This window comes from Polychytrium aggregatum, assembly GCF_025602895.1.
Source record: "Polychytrium aggregatum strain JEL109 chromosome Unknown BJ171scaffold_11, whole genome shotgun sequence".
Lineage (NCBI taxonomy): Eukaryota > Fungi > Chytridiomycota > Chytridiomycetes > Polychytriales > Polychytrium > Polychytrium aggregatum.
In genome coordinates this window covers 542,026-558,096 of record NW_026516213.1, presented here as the reverse complement: position 1 = coordinate 558,096, position 16,071 = coordinate 542,026, and the positions used below count along the sequence as shown (strand labels likewise).

General features: G+C 58.3%; 6 protein-coding genes across 6 annotated transcripts; 3 read left to right on the top strand and 3 right to left on the bottom strand.

Annotated features, from left to right (window-relative positions):
* Positions 1–261: 261 nt before the first annotated feature.
* BJ171DRAFT_30098 (uncharacterized protein) lies at positions 262–2,385 on the top strand. The gene is made up of 3 exons (XM_053106999.1): positions 262–880; positions 977–1,727; positions 1,826–2,385. Exons 1-3 carry the CDS (start codon positions 383–385, stop codon positions 2,233–2,235), a joined length of 1,659 nt encoding a protein of 552 aa, XP_052968496.1. The 5' UTR covers positions 262–382; the 3' UTR covers positions 2,236–2,385.
* A 57-nt stretch (positions 2,386–2,442) lies between these two features.
* Positions 2,443–5,001, bottom strand: BJ171DRAFT_30077 (uncharacterized protein). Its single transcript, XM_053106998.1, has 9 exons — positions 4,684–5,001; positions 4,366–4,394; positions 4,155–4,229; positions 3,811–3,853; positions 3,651–3,729; positions 3,429–3,508; positions 3,115–3,275; positions 2,812–3,029; positions 2,443–2,709 (listed from the first exon to the last, which is right to left on the bottom strand). Exons 1-9 carry the CDS (start codon positions 4,963–4,965, stop codon positions 2,525–2,527), a joined length of 1,152 nt encoding a protein of 383 aa, XP_052968495.1. The 5' UTR covers positions 4,966–5,001; the 3' UTR covers positions 2,443–2,524.
* A 364-nt stretch (positions 5,002–5,365) lies between these two features.
* Positions 5,366–6,665, bottom strand: BJ171DRAFT_497685 (PDCD5-related protein). The gene is made up of 6 exons (XM_053110307.1): positions 6,490–6,665; positions 6,320–6,347; positions 6,156–6,192; positions 5,968–6,032; positions 5,711–5,809; positions 5,366–5,498 (listed from the first exon to the last, which is right to left on the bottom strand). Exons 1-6 carry the CDS (start codon positions 6,645–6,647, stop codon positions 5,445–5,447), a joined length of 441 nt encoding a protein of 146 aa, XP_052968494.1. The 5' UTR covers positions 6,648–6,665; the 3' UTR covers positions 5,366–5,444.
* A 149-nt stretch (positions 6,666–6,814) lies between these two features.
* On the top strand, positions 6,815–8,977 carry BJ171DRAFT_497682 (cfr family radical SAM enzyme). Its single transcript, XM_053110306.1, has 6 exons — positions 6,815–7,146; positions 7,269–7,592; positions 7,703–7,782; positions 7,994–8,295; positions 8,403–8,633; positions 8,790–8,977. The coding sequence occupies exons 1-6, from the start codon at positions 6,864–6,866 to the stop codon at positions 8,836–8,838; spliced, it is 1,269 nt and encodes a 422-aa protein (XP_052968493.1). The 5' UTR covers positions 6,815–6,863; the 3' UTR covers positions 8,839–8,977.
* Positions 8,978–9,070: 93 nt separating this feature from the next.
* Positions 9,071–12,855, bottom strand: BJ171DRAFT_579911 (uncharacterized protein; the record flags this gene model as incomplete). Its single annotated transcript, XM_053113994.1, has 15 exons — positions 9,071–9,160; positions 9,252–9,284; positions 9,374–9,419; positions 9,501–9,586; positions 9,691–9,726; positions 9,845–10,008; positions 10,101–10,170; positions 10,330–10,478; positions 10,557–10,676; positions 10,753–10,869; positions 11,048–11,149; positions 11,289–11,678; positions 11,779–11,959; positions 12,060–12,298; positions 12,417–12,855. 15 exons carry the CDS (start codon positions 12,853–12,855, stop codon positions 9,071–9,073), a joined length of 2,262 nt encoding a protein of 753 aa, XP_052968492.1.
* A 649-nt stretch (positions 12,856–13,504) lies between these two features.
* Positions 13,505–16,057, top strand: BJ171DRAFT_566746 (uncharacterized protein; the record flags this gene model as incomplete). Its single annotated transcript, XM_053113433.1, has 4 exons — positions 13,505–14,185; positions 14,245–14,515; positions 14,816–14,897; positions 15,035–16,057. The coding sequence occupies 4 exons, from the start codon at positions 13,505–13,507 to the stop codon at positions 15,942–15,944; spliced, it is 1,944 nt and encodes a 647-aa protein (XP_052968491.1). The 3' UTR covers positions 15,945–16,057.
* Positions 16,058–16,071: the final 14 nt, after the last annotated feature.

The window sequence follows — 16,071 nt, the reverse complement described above, 5'->3', positions numbered from 1 at the left end:
TCCTCGACCGCAGGAGTTGGGTGGCCAGTGGATGGACTCGACAATGCTGCAAGAGAGCACCAAGGAGTTGCGGATGTTGCCAACAGACCACTGGCCGCCCCAGCCACTGTCACCGCGTGCACCCAGGCGCCTCATTCCCAGAGGAGCAAGCGTTCCCATTCCCAGCGTTACATTCCGTGTACTCGCCCAGTGTCCCGTCCTCAAAGAGTCACCGCCCTCTTGTTATGGCTTTGGGATCGCTCCAGTCGCGCTGGCAATCAGCCCGGCTCCACCCGAACGTCTGGCCTCTCCGTCAGATATATCTTGGCCGTCGCCCGTTCTCCAACCAGGCCTCGACCCGTTGCTCCTCGACTCCGTTTCTCCTTAGTGCCATCGGTCTGCCATGTTTGCCAGGATGGGCTGTCGCTGGGCTTTTGCCTCTCTCGCCATCTTGATCTGTCTGTTCGCCTCTGGCCATGCTGTCCACCACAACGACCCTGGCTTCGACTTGCAGCCCAAGAACATCTTCATCCTTAGTATGCCAACCTCCGGCCATGCCAATCCGCTGGTTGTCCTCGCCCACGAGCTGGCAAGCCGCGGTCACAACATCACCTTCGTCACCGGCTCTACCTACAACGTCCCCGCATATGCCCGGAACTCAGCTATCCATTTCCACTTCATTCCCGAGACCATGTCCCTCACCCAGCGGTTCGATACGGCATTAACCGAGATGTCGAAACCGTCGGCTGAACCCTTCCTGAAGACACTTGACCTCCTTAACCTCCTGCGAATCGCCATCAAGTCAGTTGGGACACTCGAGTTCCAGATGATTCAGGAGGTTCTCCAGACCACCAAACCCGGTTCGGTAGACCTCGTCATCGGTGGCGTCTTCGTGAGCCCGGTAAGTCTCCCATTCAGCCAGGCTCGAGAGTGGCAGCAAACGGCAAACGACAACCCATCCGCCCGTCACCACTCAACCATATATCGTTGCTGACAGGCTGCCAATGTCCTCAGCCAAGTCCTTGGTGTGCCATGTATTGTTCACTATTTCGTGTACGTCATGGACTTCGTCAAGCCACTGGGCATCTTTGTCTCGAGCCTGACCACCAGCGCCTTGGAGACCGATGCCGAGCCCCACATGAGCGTCCTTACTTCGATTACTGTCATCATCAACCGCATACTGTTCTCCGGTATTTCCAACCTCCGCCTCCGCGAGCGACAGTTCATTTACAACAAAGTTAAGACCGAGTTGGCCCAGTATCTGCCTGCGACCGAGAAGCCAGCCCAGCCCGTTGTCAACCTCATCAGCAATGCCTGGGGATTCCATCCCGCACAGCTCGCTGTCCCGAGCACACGCATGGCCGGTATCTGGGTTCCTGAGGCACAGAGCCTGGATGTTCAGCCCGACCTGAAGCACTGGCTTGATAGTGCCAGCCGCCCTGTCGTCTACGTCTCGACAGGCACCATGGCCCACCCCTCGAACGAGACGCTGCTGGCATTCTACGAGGCATTCAGTGCTACAACCGAGTTCCAGACCCTGTGGTCGCTCAAGAAGGTGTTCCAGAACACCCTGAGGGAACTGCTCGGCGACCAGGAGTGGCCCGAACATGTCCGGATCGAGAACTTCGTGCCGCAGCTTGCCGTGCTCGACCACCCTGCAGTCCAGATCTTTTTCACCCACGGCGGCTGGAACAGCGTCTCCGAGGGTCTTTGGACGGGCACGCCGATGCTTGGAATGCCATTCTTTGGTGGGTATGCCAGCATTGGCACGGAGGCGATCTGAACAGATGGTGCAGGGCCAACTGCATACGGCGCCGTCGCTAACACTCCGCTTCATCCATTACAGGCGACCAACCCTACAACGTTGCAAAATTGGTTCACCTTGGCCTCGGTCTCAAGATCGACAAGAACATCATGAGCTCACCCGACAAGGCTGCTACGATCCAGTTGATCCAGGACAAGCTCCACACCATCCTGCGCGACCCATCCTTCTCAAGCCGCTCCAAACACTTCCAAAAGACATTCCAGGTCATGGGCGGCGTCAAGAAGGGCGCCAACATTGTTGAGGAGATCTTGGCCATCGGCGATACCACTGTCTACAGCTTCTCCGACAACACCAACGCCGTCGTGGCGGCCATGGCCATCCTCGGACTGACCGGTGCTGCCGTAACTTTCGGGATCTACCGACTGGGTGCCTGGGGACTCGGAAGATTGTTCGGGAAGCGCACGCCGTCGATCAAGGCCAAGGCCGAATGAGACCAAGTGAAACCAAGTGAAGTTGAGTGGGACCGACCTCTCAAGTGCCCAGTATTCGACCTCTATCCCCGACCACCATTGTGCTGGCCTCTTAACAATATCAGTGAATATGACCCAATACATCATCGACGTGCCCAGATGGCCGCGGTTACTCCTAAGACCATAGACTCGCAAGTAACGCGTAGCTCAGAGCGAGACACTTGCAGCCCCAAGACCTCCACAATTCTTCTCATGCTTCCCTCCTTCTGTTCCGGTGGTGCGTCAGCCCAGGTCACGGAGTCCAGGGCCGTCAATCCAGATTAGCAATTCTTCGACTTCGCCGCTGCTTGCGCAGATAATACTTGTAGATCTCGGTGGTGACATCCTTGCTGACGATAAAGACACAGCCGCCGATGATGTTGCGGTAGAAGCTGTTGCCCACGTATTTTCGCAGGCCAAGCTCGCCCAGGATACCGCCACAGATGGCAGCACAAACTAGAGCGAGGGCAATTCGAGACAGCCAAGGTCAGCGCGCCTTATCAGAGCAGCCGTGGTCGATACGGCGGATTCGGTCGGCAAGAGTGACGGGGAACTTACTTGGAAGGAGCAGCGCCCCCACGACGACTCGTTGCCCATCTCGTCGTAGCTCGGGCACTGCCTCCTCGGCGGCGGCGTCCTCCTCTGGCTGCTCTGGGTTGGCATCATCCAGTGTCTGTCGCACTCTCTCGGATTGGCTGAGTCGTCGTTGGCTCTTTGTGTCTGGCCTGTGGTGGATCAACTTCAGTATTGACTCGTGGAGATGGTTGTAGAGCAGCCTGTGGTTCGGAGAGCCCAAATATTAGCCACAGTGTCTTATGCTGCGAGATAGCAAACAGACATAGCATGCTCGTGTACTCGTACCTGGCCCATGGCATCAGACAGATCGTTAGGGCCGGAGACGGAGGAAACGTTATGTGAACCCGATCGCTACCGAGGATGACAAACGGCAGCAAGGGCAGAACAGCGTCGGCGCTCTTCCAGCGCGAAGAGACCAGGGCAAACGGAACCAGAGGTAGCCCCACCTGCAGTCACGCCAGAGCCGAGTCAAGATAGAGTGAGATGGCGTGATACTGTCGGCAGAACAGAGCGGCGCCTCTCACACACATCTATGAATTGAATGATCAGTGCGGTATGTGCAGGCAGGCGTATCCTAGCAAGTGGGCAGAGCTACTTACCCAAGTCCTCCAGCCCCATCGCTCGGCACCCAGCACTTCGTCACCGACTTCGGGGCCGCAAACGACCATGACGCAGTACGCTGCCATTCCAGCATATTTGGGCGTGAGAACTCAACTGCCACGGCTCTTTTGCAGACTGGGTTCCACCAGCAGATCCCAGGCGTCTGAAAACGAACAACCGCCACTTCTCCTTGCCCAGCAGCCAGAGGCACTGCGTCTCACCTCCGAATGTCGTCGAGACGGTGTAGAGCGCCACGGATAGCCCAGCCATCGTGATGAATGGAATGGAGCGTTGAATAGCCTGGAGATGCAGATTGGCCGCCCGTTAGGATCCTGTCGCGTCCTATCACAGGAGCAGCAGCGGGGCGGGATATTCACATACTCCGTCAAAAAACTTCATAACGTTCAGCACAGAGCTACTGGGTCTGACACGGCGGAATCCGAGGAAGGCCAGGAAAACGGGATATGCGTGAGAATTGGAGATGCAGTTAATCACAAGTCAGTGGGCTAATCACCAGTAAGCAGACAGTGAGCGATTCTGGTGTCGTCGAAGCCCTTCGACTCCCCGACACATCCAAGAGGGAACAGGCAGCCGCGTGGGCCGCTCGGAAGGCTACGACGCAGTCCAGACACACTCGATGCTCAAAGCTCAAAGCTCAAAGCTCGAGCCAGCGGCTGACAAAGATGGAAGGTGCCGGCGACCACATCGTCTTACTCGCAACTTACTCGACGATCTTGTATGGATGCCCACATGCAGGGCAGCTAACTTGGGTTCGTCGGGTGCCTTGCTTCTCGGCGATCCTGAGCGATGCAACGTCGTCAGTATCCAAGGACAGCGGGCTTCTGCCTCAGCATTCGGTCGCAACTCAGCGCATTCGGTCGCAACCCACCCCCAGGCATCGACAAGCGACGGGCCATGGACGCCCACTCGACATACCACTTGAGGAGACAGGCTTCGTGTGCATACTGGATATTCGTGGCAGCGGTGCGGCCAGATGGTCCGCGATCAGGACAAACGAAAGTGTCGACTGTCGTGAGAAGCGATCGTTGCGGTGGCGAATCGATCAGATGTGGAGCCGGCTCTGCCCACAAGCAGAGTCCGAACATGCAGTTCAAAAAACAATCGACGGGGTCTGCGCTGAACACCCAGGCTCAGGCAGGCAGCACCGGGCAGCATTGGGCAGCGTCTGTCGAGGGATGCCTGTGCCTTCGGCATGAGGCGGCCGATATGGCTTTGCACCACACTGCACCGCACCTTGAGTGACGACTTGCACTTGCATGGGTGTACCCACGATACGGGGGCGCCGCTGTTTTCTTCCGAATCCTCCACGAAACAGATCCAGCAGCGTCGCTCGGGTGGTTCGGTGTCGCCGTTTGGGGTGCCAGCGCCGCTGAGACTCGGAGACGCCGGCATGGTCGGCGACGTCTGTGCATTGGTTTGGGTGGCCGTTGACGAGGACGCAGCCGCCTGTCTGATGCCAATGTCGGTGACCTGTATCAAGGGCCCGAGAGACCAGTTGAAGTTGCTTGCTGCCATCGATGCTCTGGGTCGGGATGCTGCGGTTGGGGCGCGAGGCCAGGTGCGGTGGAAGATGAAAATCGGGGCTGGGGTTTGGGGTCTGGACACATCGGTCATGTGGGTGTCACGTTGGACGCCACAGCCAGTCCAGCCCGGTCTTCTCGCCAGAAACCGACCCCAAGCACGAGCGCAAACTCTGATCCAGGCGCCCTGATGACGGCCCTGGTCTTGGTTTCTTGCCGGGCCATCGTGCTTGGTGATCTAGCACTCCCGAGCTGCTCGCAGCTTGATTCGGCATGGAACTCATCTGCACCAGAGACGGCGAAGGAGAGCCTGGGATGTGTGTCTCACGAACGCACATGCTACACAGACGAACATGCCACATCACATCCAGAGGCCGCACATTCGCACCAATAGAGATCGGGCAACATCAGGCAGCACCAAAGCACCCTGCCGGCCCAAGGATGGCTATATTCACTACAGGAAGACAGCACTCCTCAGAGATCGAAATCGTCATCGTCGTCATCGGAACCGACGCGGCGACGGTTGTACTGCATGATGGATCCAGTGCCGTAGCAATGGTTATCGTGGCCGACATGCGCCGATTTCCAGTCATAGTCGGTGGTGGTGGTGGTGGTGGTGGTGGTGGTGGGGTCGAGGACGGACGATATGGATTCCATCATCGTTAGCACACAGCGGCATTGAGGTCGCCCAAGATAGCCACCTGCTCGCGCTGGGTGTGCGAGGAAACCAGACGCATTACCGTGATTTTCGTTCTGGACTCGCTTTGCTCGGCAATCTGGCCCAGCATCTCGATCAGCTGGTTTTCATCGACCTTGCCGCGGAGCTGGCCCGACTGTGCCTATGGATCCATGGGAGTGAGATCGAGCACAGAGACGAGCCGACTCGAGTGAGCAGTCACTCGATAGGCGCAGGGAAAGCAGGATAGCCGATGGGCGACCAGGGCTGCAGATCAACAGCGGTGGAGCAAGGGTGGTGGGCCGGATACGACCAACTCACCATGCGGATGAGCATATCTTCGACAGCGCGTGCTTTGTCCGCCTTGACTATCGAGATGCGAGACACTAGAGCGCAACGGAAACATGGTGAGCATGCGGTTCTGGTCCTGAGATTCTGGCGGCTCTGCGTCGCCGGCTTGGATGGAAGGGTCCTGCGAGAGCACGGAGCTGCTTGGCGTCAAATCTTACATCGCTCTCGGGCACCGTTGTCAAGGATTTGAACGAGCTGATGGGGAGGGCTGGTCAGGGCTGGGCAAGAGGCTGGGCTAGAGGCCACGAGTCCCTCGGCACAAGTCATTCGACACAAGTCCCGATCTGCAAACCACCACTATGCTGGTCGGCATCGTGCTCACCAGTGTGCGTCGCATCTCTTCCATCTGCCTGCAGGAGACACCGACGGCATTAGATGACATTGCCTGAGCGCCCATCTCTGAGACTGCTCACTCACAGCCGGCCCTATCTCGTCCTCCGCTCGACAAGGGCTATGAAAGTCAGGTCGAGATCCTCAAGCAGCGCGGCTTACTGGGCCTTTTCAGCGTCGCCAGAGCCGCTTCCGCCTCCGGAACCGGATCCAGGCAGGCCAGGGATGGAGGACATTCCTCCGGCCCCCTGGCCGCCCCTCGCGGCCTTCATTTCTTGCAGTCGTCTGGCGCGGATAGCCTGCAGCTCGTCGTCTTCCATGGTGCGTTTTGATGCAGCGAAACAGAGAAGGAAACCGCCGCCCAAGACAACAACAGCCCAACACAACGCCGAGCCGGCTCGAGTGCGGGTCGACCCGGATGGACGTGCCGGCTGCCTGGGCCGGAGTCACACGCAGTTTTCTTCCTGACTGTCCGCTCCGTCCCGCACATCGCCCTGCACATCGCCCTGCCTGCTGTCCTGCCGTCCATCACAGCCATGCTGTCTCCTTTGCGTCCGTGTCGGCGGGCCATGACGATTCTCCATGCACGCCTGTCCCGGCCCATGTCCCCGCTCTCGACTCTTCCTGACGGGCCAGGGCTGGCCGACTTTATCGTTTCGTCCGCACCGCCTCGCAAGGATCCTCCCGCCAGCAACTCGATTGAGCTCCTGGGACTCTCGCTCGATGAAATCCGGCAGATCATCATCGAGAAGGCGCCAAAACTCCTTGCCAACAAGAGCTACCTGCCTCAGCAGATCGTCGATGCTGTTTACAGACAAGGTGCGTCTGGTTGCCTGCTGGAACCGAGCTCATCTGTGTCGTTGTCGATTTGATATTCGCTCGATCCTGCTGGCGGGTGACTCGAGGCCACTGTGATGCTGACACACTTATCGTTTGCTTAGGAGTATGCCAGTTCGACGGCATAACGACGCTATCCAAGCCAACCCGCGAAGCGCTCTCGCAAATCTTCCACATCGACCACATGGACATGCACAAGCAGCTGGTGTCCACTGACGGCACTACCAAATGGCTGCTTGGATACGGCACCGCCGCGAACGTCGAGGCTGTCTTCATTCCAAAGCCCCAACCCGACACCCCAGCGGAAGAAGTCTCGGGAACTGTGTGCATCAGCTCGCAGGTCGGCTGCTCGTTGTCGTGCAGCTTCTGCCACACCGGGACCCAGAAGCTGCTCCGGAACCTGACGGCCGGAGAGATTCTCTCGCAAGGTACGAATATCGAATGCCGACGACCCTAACGCTGCCGAGTGCTCCTGAGGGCAATTGCCCCCCCCCTCTCAGATTCGACCACCGTTCTCATGAACGCAACTCTTGCGCAGTGATGCACTCCATGAGGCAGATTGGCGACTATCCCCTCGCACGAGCCAAGGCCCGGCAGATCAGTAACATCGTTTTGATGGTGAGTGCTCGGGGAGGCAAAGAACGCCGCATCAATGCATCTGCAAGACGGATTCCTGGCTCTCCAAAGGGCCGAGACTGCCGCCCTTCAGGGTGTCCGCGCTGCTCTTGGATCGGTGTGCAGAACCATAGAATGTCGTAACTTTTCACAGACCAGAGTCCGAACCCGCATTCTCCTTACACAATTATTGTGCCATCCACTGGGCGATCAGGGTCAAGGCGAGCCTCTCTACAACTTCCGGGCAGTCTCCAAGGCCGTCAAGCTGATGCAGAGCCAGCTGCGGTTCACCCCCTGGCGCATCACGCTCTCGACCAGCGGTGTCGTGCCGCTCATGGGCAGGATCTCGGAAGACTTGCAGTGTGGCCTGGCGGTCTCTCTTCACGCCGTCACCGACGAGCTGCGGGATGTGCTTGTGCCGATCAACAAAACCTACAACATCACCGACCTCATGAGGGGATGCAACGCGTACCTCGGCGGAATGAAGCAGAACAAGCATCGCCGGATCACATTCGAGTATGTGGCGGCAGCGAATGCACGCGGGTATCTCTGTTGGATCCGATCGGTATCAAGACGTCGTACTGACAGCCCCAGGCCTGGTTCTCGTCCTGTTTGTGTCGCAGATACGTCATGCTCGACGGTGTCAACGACTCCCCCAGCGAAGCCCGACAGCTGGCCCGATTGATTTCCGCATTGCCGGCGCATGTGAATCTGCTGCCGTTCAATCCATGGCCGGGCTCGATCTATCGCACCAGCCCCGACAGGAGGGTCATCGAGTTTGCCGAGATCATTCGGTCCAAGGGCATCCACTGCAACATTCGAACACCCCGCGGGCGGGACATCATGGCTGCTTGGTATGGCTTGCTTGTCGTCTCGATCCGCCGAGCTGCATTTGACGCTGCTGGGCACAGTGTCCTCCACGCAAAGAGGGTATCCACCAAAAGCCTAACTGTATCTACTCTTGCCATGAACTTGGCTTTGGATATGCAATGGGCGATTGCATGGGGCAGCGGTCAACTCCGCAGCTCCGAGGAACTGAAGGCGCGAGCCAAGGAATAACTGGACAAGTCTCAACGCAGCGTGGCTCGATAGAACACTGGTGCTGTCGTGGTCGATACCCATTTTACGTCAGCAGCCTTCGAAGGTGTTCGCTGGCCCCAAAGCGACACGCTCTTCACATGGCAATATAGAGCCAAAGTACCAGAGTTAATAGATAGATATTGATGCATCAGCGTATCCGAGGATCACCCGCAGTCGATTCGCAGCCACGTTTTGTTGAACCGCATGAACATCACTGGGTCTGTTTGGAGGGCTTCGCAACGAGATCGACATGGAACTCTTCTCCGGATATCTCGTTGGAGTTCAAGTAGTCGAGCCAGACCTGGGTCATTAGTATTGCAATCGGTGATGAGTGCTCGTTGCGCAGGCATCGCGAGCTCGAGAGCCAGCAACCGTATCCATGGAGCGCCAACCTTTTGCTGTTCCGAGAGGCGATCGCCGTGGCCCTATGGAACACGAGGGACAGTGGCGTGAGGCTGGATTTGCGCGAACATAGGTATGATCTCAAGCAGTGCGGACCCGATCTTGTCCGTACCTTGACTTCCACAAAGCGAACCGATTTGTTCTCGGTGTTCCAGACGCTGCGCGGTATCCGGTTATGTGTGTCAGCTTACCGAAACTGTTGCAATCGACGAAACGTTGCAGCATCGACATGAACTCACCACAAGTCAGGTAGCCCTGACGAATGAGCCCAGTAGCACTGGGCAAAGAGCAGACACAGACTCGACAGCGGTGTGCTGCCGATACACTGGAGCGATCGACATTTTGGAGTTGTTACCAGCTGCCAGAGACTGCTGGGGCGGGGTCAAACCAGTCCAGTCTGAACATCCCTGGTCCTTCATGTGCACGTACCTCGGCAATCTCGACCAGATCCTGCTTGGTAAAGCTCTGGCGTCATGTTTGGACAAACAGGAGCGGTTCAATCTCAGACAGTGATCCGCCCGAGATCCAAAAGCCGATATTTCCGGTTGCGTTGCTACAAACACCTGCGGCCGAGTAAACCTACGTCCCAGTTGACACCTCGACAGACCGTCTTGGTTGGTCGCTCGCGATCATCGACTGTCTCGATGAGGCTCCGGGCGCCGTCAAGACGTATGAGCTTGACGCGGGAGTCGATGGAGCTCGATCGCGTTGGATAGAAAAACTCAGTTGTCAGGTCCAAGGGAGCGCCTGTGTTGTCCGTCATATGCATTAGAGATGGCCATAAGCACGAATGCATGCTGTTCTGGGCTCACGGATCACAAAATATGGAGCTTACCAACCTTGGTAAGGCGAGATGAACACGCCGATGGGCGAGTCATCGAATATGATGTCCCAGAACAATATCCCGAACTAGAGCGGATGAGAGCAATCGATGCTGGACTTGAGTAGGCTTTAGTTGCCCCATGGACATGCACGAAAGCACACAGCCGCAGTGGAAAGGATGACAATCGCCCCATATCCCGCAAGCGCAGCGGGCCCTTTGTTCTGAGCCCTGCTGTGGGAACATACCAGCGTCGTGATGATGCTGCTCTCCGCGTGGATGCACTTGTATCCACGGTCGACAAAATACTCCATCGCCAACTCTTCCACAGTGACGTGCTCGCCCTTGTTGTTCTCGTACAGGGCTTTTCTCGACTGTTGGCTAAAGACTCTCCGGGCTTGAGAGTGCGATAAGCAAATGCGTTGGTGAGAATGTAGTTTATCAGGTCCAGTCGCTCAATCCATCGGCGTCTTACCAGCGATCCGAGTCACCACGCGGACAGGGCTGTTTTCGAGGTAGTGCAAATGGAGTGACTCTGATTTCTTGAGGGACTTGTGCAGTTTGAAGAGCCTCCGTTGAATCTCGCGCTCGCAGCCTGCGGCACATCAGCACATCAGCACATCAGCACATCAGCACATCGGCACCATCAATGCGAGCGCTGCTCGACCGACCTGTGTTGAGATAGCGGTCGCTGAGGGCTTCCAAGCAGACCTTGTATGCGGCTTCCCTATCCTGCAGATGGTAGTCCAGCACCTTGGCATACTCGGTGAACCACTGTCCGCGGCGAGCTGGTGGATAGCTACAATCAGCTTCCTGCGCCGCACTTGTTAAGGAGTGAATCCAATTCATCTGGTGCATTCTGATTCGTCCGCTGTGCTCGCCGCTGTCCGCCCACGTATTATAGCTTCCACCTCTTGGTTGGAATCTCTCGCTAGCTCAGCCCAGACTTGCCTCGTCGATACGGACACTCGTTCACCAGCTGCGACAGCAACGTGGCAAGATCTTTGAAGCGTCCAAGGCGGCGAAAGAGTTCCACGCCAAGCCCCATGACTCGAGTCAGGATCCAGCCTTGAGAGCCCCCAATGAGCAACATTGGTGAGAAGCGATGCTGTGCGTGCAATCGAACTACCGCACACTGCGCCTTACCGGCGAGAAATGGCCGCAGAGATTGCCATTGCGTACTGCTCGGACGACCATGGGAGCGCACCTGGCAAAAAGATCTGGAACCACGGTGTCCCGATGATGTGTTCGTGCTCTTGATTCTTGAGGAGCGTCTGCCACTCGCCATAGAGAACCATCCACTCAGACAAGAGTGGCGAGTACTGCGCTGTGCTCTCACACCGATGCAGATTCTCGTCCAGATCGCGCTCGGCTTTCAAGTATCGGACATAGAGCTCAAAGTCTTCCCGAGTCGGCCATGTCAGCGAAATCCGGTTGACTGTGTATCGGGCAAAGGTGCGGGCCCGTATCTGCAGATTGGCCAGGATCGAGTTCAACATGAACTTGTCGTCGCGAGGCCACACCGTTATGCGGTCGTGGATGATAAAAAGGCTGTTGACGAGTTGTCGGGCCCAATCGTGCAGCTTGATCAACGGACCTGGATTCAATCCATCATCATGTGGAGCAACGATATCAGATCCTGCTGCTGGGCCCAGTGCCTGTTCTTTCCCGCTCGAGAATCGGCTGTCGAGCCATACCCGTGATGTTCTGGATTTCCTGGATGCATCGCTGCTCCGCATGCGTTGGCGAGTCTGCGTCGATTTCTGCTTTCGCCTCTGTGACTGTGACTGCGTTCTTGGCCGTGGCCCGAGATATCCAGTTCCTCAGGGTTGACTGCGAGTGGATCGACCTGTCCAAGGCTACCCGAAGATCCTGGGCCTTCCATCCACCCCGATTCAAGCGGCGGCGGGAGTTATTAGCTCGAGGAGCCGCCTGCGGTTCCTGCAACTTGCACCTGTGGATGAGCTCTCTCACATACTCGCTGAGCTGTTTTGATCCTGCGGCTTCGCGCAAGTCCGTCGAGTTCATCTTTTGTGAGCAGGCCGAGCCAGTCAAGGAGCGATGATGGTCCTTGGGTGGTTGCAAAAGAGGGCGCTGCACCGCACAGCTCGGCGACAACAGCGTTGCGATCGCAGTCCTCGGACAGACCAAGCCTCGAGAGTCGCTCGTACTTTGGCGTGCGGTTATACATCTTGATGAATAGCCACTTGGCATCGTCTGTGCGGAAGGATATGTGGCGGCCGGCGGATGTTACGATAACGGGGACAGTGGCTCTCGGTGGGGCTTTGGTCCGATTCAGGAGGGATCGGGAGTGGCGGCGGCATGGATCTCGTACCGCTCAGAGATTGGTATGCGTTGATGGCCTGGGTCTGCTCAGGGCCCATCAGATGCGAGTCACTCTCCAGGACAGTCTCGATCACTTTGGCGAGCTGCTCTTGATAGCCCTGGCAAGCGGAGGACTCGAGAATGGGGTCGCTGGCGCTGTCACCGTCCTGGGGCAGTTCTTGGCTCGCACGAACCAGAGCCGGATCTGCTTCCATGAGCTGGCCGCCGCCATCGGCGAGCTCTGTGTCGCTTTCGGCCTCGTCGGGATCGGAGTGATGCTTGGTTCCGCTGTGGTCGCTGCGAAGCTCGCCGTCGGCAGCCGAGCCAGGATCGGCCGAGCTGCAGCTGGGAGCCAGACGCTTGCGAGGGCGGCTGCTGTGCGGGCGAGTTCGCTTGGAAGATGCAGGGCGGGCCGCTTTCCGGCCCGCTGGGAGATCGCGGGGGCTCATGGTGGAAGAGCTTGGCAGATGGAGAGGAGAGGCTGTGGTGGGCTTCGAGGCGACGATTCACAGGACGGCACATGAGCATGGGAAAGCTCGGCACCGCACCGCATCGCATTGCCTTCGTCCGGGGCTCTACTGCATGCCCGTCACCGTCCTGCCTGCCTCTGGCTATATATGCCGCAGCGATCCGGCGGCATCATGCGCTGCCTCGTTCGGGCCGCCCCAGCGAGCCATTGCCCTCCCCATCCCGCAGCCGAGAGCCCGTGGAACTGCTCGTTCCTGGCTGATTGGGCTCGCCTCTGTCAATCATCCCCTGCCGCGATGGTTTTTGTCTGGACAAACCGACCCCCGGACAAGCAATTCCCACAGCCTGCGACGACGCCGTGCCTACCGTTTCCGCTCGGCCCCCCAGCGACCCTGCGGTGTCGCCTCGAGTGCATATTCCATCGGGGCCTTGTGTACTGCCGAGCGTTCTGGCGCTTTTCTCTCCGTCCGTGGCGTTTTCCCAGGGCAGTCCCATTGTCCCAGCCCGCTCAGAGACCTCCCTCCTTCACCCTCCTTCTCCCGCTCCCTTCTACTTCCTCCGCCGCTACGGTCTGCAGAGCAGGTCGGTGAAAACAATCATCCTATACCACCTCCCCCCCCAAAAAAAAAAATGTCGACCGAGACGTTCGTCCACGTCAGCTTCGAGAGCCATCTGGCCGATCAGCAGCGCAAGACACCGCCTTGCTTCTTTGAGCCTTTCACGCTGCTCCTACATGAGGGCAGCACGATTTCGTTTGGCCGCCAGGTCAAGTCGCATCAGCAGCCCCAGACCAACAGAGCCACTCCGGGCGAGAATCTAGGCCCAGTCCCGCCGGTTTTGCATGCTGAGGTCGGGGCACTGCCCAGAAACGCCTTCGAGCAGCAGCACCAACACCAGCAGTATCAGAGTCAGCACCAGCAACAGTCGGCCAATGCTGCGACAACCGGCCCTGGCATCCTCCGCGACGACTTGCAGGACACGGCCCAAAATCAAAATGCGGCTTCGTTCTCGGCCCTGGCTCTATTCACGGCTCCGGCCATCAGTGCGTCGTCGGTTGTATCGGCTCTCTGGGGTAACTTTGCCGACCCCAAGGGCCCCGAGGCCCTGTCGCCTCAGGTCGGCGCTACCAGAGCCGGAGACAGCAGTGCTCGTCCAGACCCAAGCGTCGACCGCACCCAGCGGCTCCCGATAACCACAGCAAACAAACCCCGCACAAGCACAGCCGATCAGCCCGCTGGGAAGCATAGGGTCTGGTTCAAGAGCAAGGTCGTGAGCCGAACGCATGCCGAGATGTGGATCAAGGCCGGACAGGTAATGCAATACTCGCACCCTGGCCCGCATTTGTGCTAGCACCCATAGCGTCGCTCGAGTATGCATCGATGCTGCTGCCACCATCTGCATCGACACCTTCGCGGATGTCGCCGATCAAAGCCGTCGCGACGATCGCCGCCCACGTCATTAATGATCTGGGCTCCGCCATCTATGATCGACACAAGATCTATTTGAAAGACGTTGGAAGCTCCTCCGGCACCTTTCTGAACCGCCTGCGGCTCTCGCCGACGAGCAAGATCAGCCGGCCTTATCCGATCCGCGACGGCGACTTGATCCAGTTCGGCGTGGACTATCAGGGACGGAACGAAGGTGAGGACGAGATGCAATCGTGGTGAACCCCAAGCACATCCACGAGACACACGGCAATCAAGCAGGTCGCATGGCGATCGGGAACATCCACCGAGATCCGCCGCTTCTCGCGCATCCAGCGGGTTGGATCGTGACGCTGGGCTGTTTGCCGATGGCGGTACTTTGATGCCGGTGGTGCTGCCTCGTGGGAGCCTGGTCAGCGTGTGAGAACTGTGTGGCTCGGACAGATCAGTCCACGAACAGCCGCTTGCATGAACTGTGCCTGTGGCGGACACTGATGCGGTAATGCATTCCATCCAGATGTATACAAGTCTGTGCTCATGAAGGTCAGCATCCGTAGCCAGAATGGCAGTCCGCTCGGCAGACTGGACCACCCGATCAAGTAAGTGCCTCCGGAGCAAAACTTGCGACCATTTGCCACCAGTATCCTCCCGCTGCTTGTGCACAGCATCCAGAACATCGTTGATTGACCCGATCGGACTCGGTTCGCTCTGTCCCGACGACCGAAATCTGTCGCAGCCGCTTCCGCGTTGCTCTCGGGGCTCTGCTGGCCGCGACCAACCCCTATGCCGACACCAAAGCCGATACAGCCAAGGCAGAAGCACCTCCGGTCCTCGCGCAGCAGACACACATGGACTGCTGCATCTGTCTCGGCGGCATCGGCCCCTTCCAGGCGCTGTTCCTGGGCCCCTGCTCGCACTGCTTCCACTATAAGTGCATCCGAGTGCTGCTTGCTGAAAACGAGGCTATGTTTCCGTGCCCTGTCTGTCGACAGGTGGCCAACTTGGACGCAAGCGTATCGATGGAGAGCCTGTGCGGTCTAGCGGACGGCAGCGATCTTGACGAAGGGCTCGCCAGCAGCAGCCAACTCAGCCGCGACAAAAGCCAGGAGCCAGAGACTAGCATGGACGGCCACGATGGCCAGATGGGAGCCGCCAGAGTCAACATCCTGGACGAAGGACTGCTGGACTCTCAGCAGGATCCCCTGACCCAGTTCTACACTGACGCTCGGCCTTCGCTACCGCTTACCAGACCAAGCATGTCCTCGGCCTGGACTCGGTCACCAGTCGCGCAAGTGGCTTCTGGCGACGCCCAGGCACCCCGGTGCGAATACGCAGGATACCACGAATCAGATCCTATGGGACATCCGAGACCGATTTCGATTTCGAACCAGGGCTGCCCCTCGGAGCGCAAGCAGCCGCCAGGCATCCGAAACCCGTCCGACTGGAGAAGCCAGTCGAGCCGATACTCGGACGCAGACGAGGGGCTTTGGGCTCCCGAGGCAGCCGGCCAACCGGGCCACGATGGGGAACCGTTCTTGGGCTCGGACGAGTACGGGGAATGCGACCTGAGCCAGACGGATTTCGGATCGACGCACAATCTCGCTGGCGGCCCCTCTCGCCCAGCACACAAATTCAGCATTCTCTAGCGCGCGTGAAGATGTCATCGCCTGGATATATCTGTGTGTGTGTCTGGATGGACTGCTTGCTGATGTGCGATGAATACACTGCGTTGACACAAGCCCGTGCCCAAACATCGAGTCGCGGGGGAGAAGC

Excerpts from the sequence above, each read along its gene's own strand:
- BJ171DRAFT_30077 (XM_053106998.1), bottom strand. The coding sequence starts at position 4,965 with ATGGCAGCAAGCAACTTCAACTGGTCTCTCGGGCCCTTGATACAGGTC. Across the intron at positions 4,230-4,365 it reads GAAGCCTGTCTCCTCAAGTG|GATCGCCGAGAAGCAAGGCA; the intron begins GTATGTCGAGTG and ends TGCATCGCTCAG. Across the intron at positions 3,509-3,650 it reads CGTCTCGACGACATTCGGAG|CGTACTGCGTCATGGTCGTT; the intron begins GTGAGACGCAGT and ends CTGGAATGGCAG.
- BJ171DRAFT_497682 (XM_053110306.1), top strand. The coding sequence starts at position 6,864 with ATGCTGTCTCCTTTGCGTCCGTGTCGGCGGGCCATGACGATTCTCCAT. Across the intron at positions 7,147-7,268 it reads CGATGCTGTTTACAGACAAG|GAGTATGCCAGTTCGACGGC; the intron begins GTGCGTCTGGTT and ends TCGTTTGCTTAG. Across the intron at positions 8,634-8,789 it reads CGGGACATCATGGCTGCTTG|CGGTCAACTCCGCAGCTCCG; the intron begins GTATGGCTTGCT and ends TGCATGGGGCAG.
- BJ171DRAFT_30098 (XM_053106999.1), top strand. The coding sequence starts at position 383 with ATGTTTGCCAGGATGGGCTGTCGCTGGGCTTTTGCCTCTCTCGCCATC. Across the intron at positions 881-976 it reads GTGGCGTCTTCGTGAGCCCG|GCTGCCAATGTCCTCAGCCA; the intron begins GTAAGTCTCCCA and ends CGTTGCTGACAG. Across the intron at positions 1,728-1,825 it reads GCTTGGAATGCCATTCTTTG|GCGACCAACCCTACAACGTT; the intron begins GTGGGTATGCCA and ends CATCCATTACAG.
- BJ171DRAFT_497685 (XM_053110307.1), bottom strand. The coding sequence starts at position 6,647 with ATGGAAGACGACGAGCTGCAGGCTATCCGCGCCAGACGACTGCAAGAA. Across the intron at positions 6,348-6,489 it reads GGCGACGCTGAAAAGGCCCA|GCAGATGGAAGAGATGCGAC; the intron begins GTAAGCCGCGCT and ends TGTCTCCTGCAG. Across the intron at positions 5,499-5,710 it reads AGTCCAGAACGAAAATCACG|TACAACCGTCGCCGCGTCGG; the intron begins GTAATGCGTCTG and ends TCCATCATGCAG.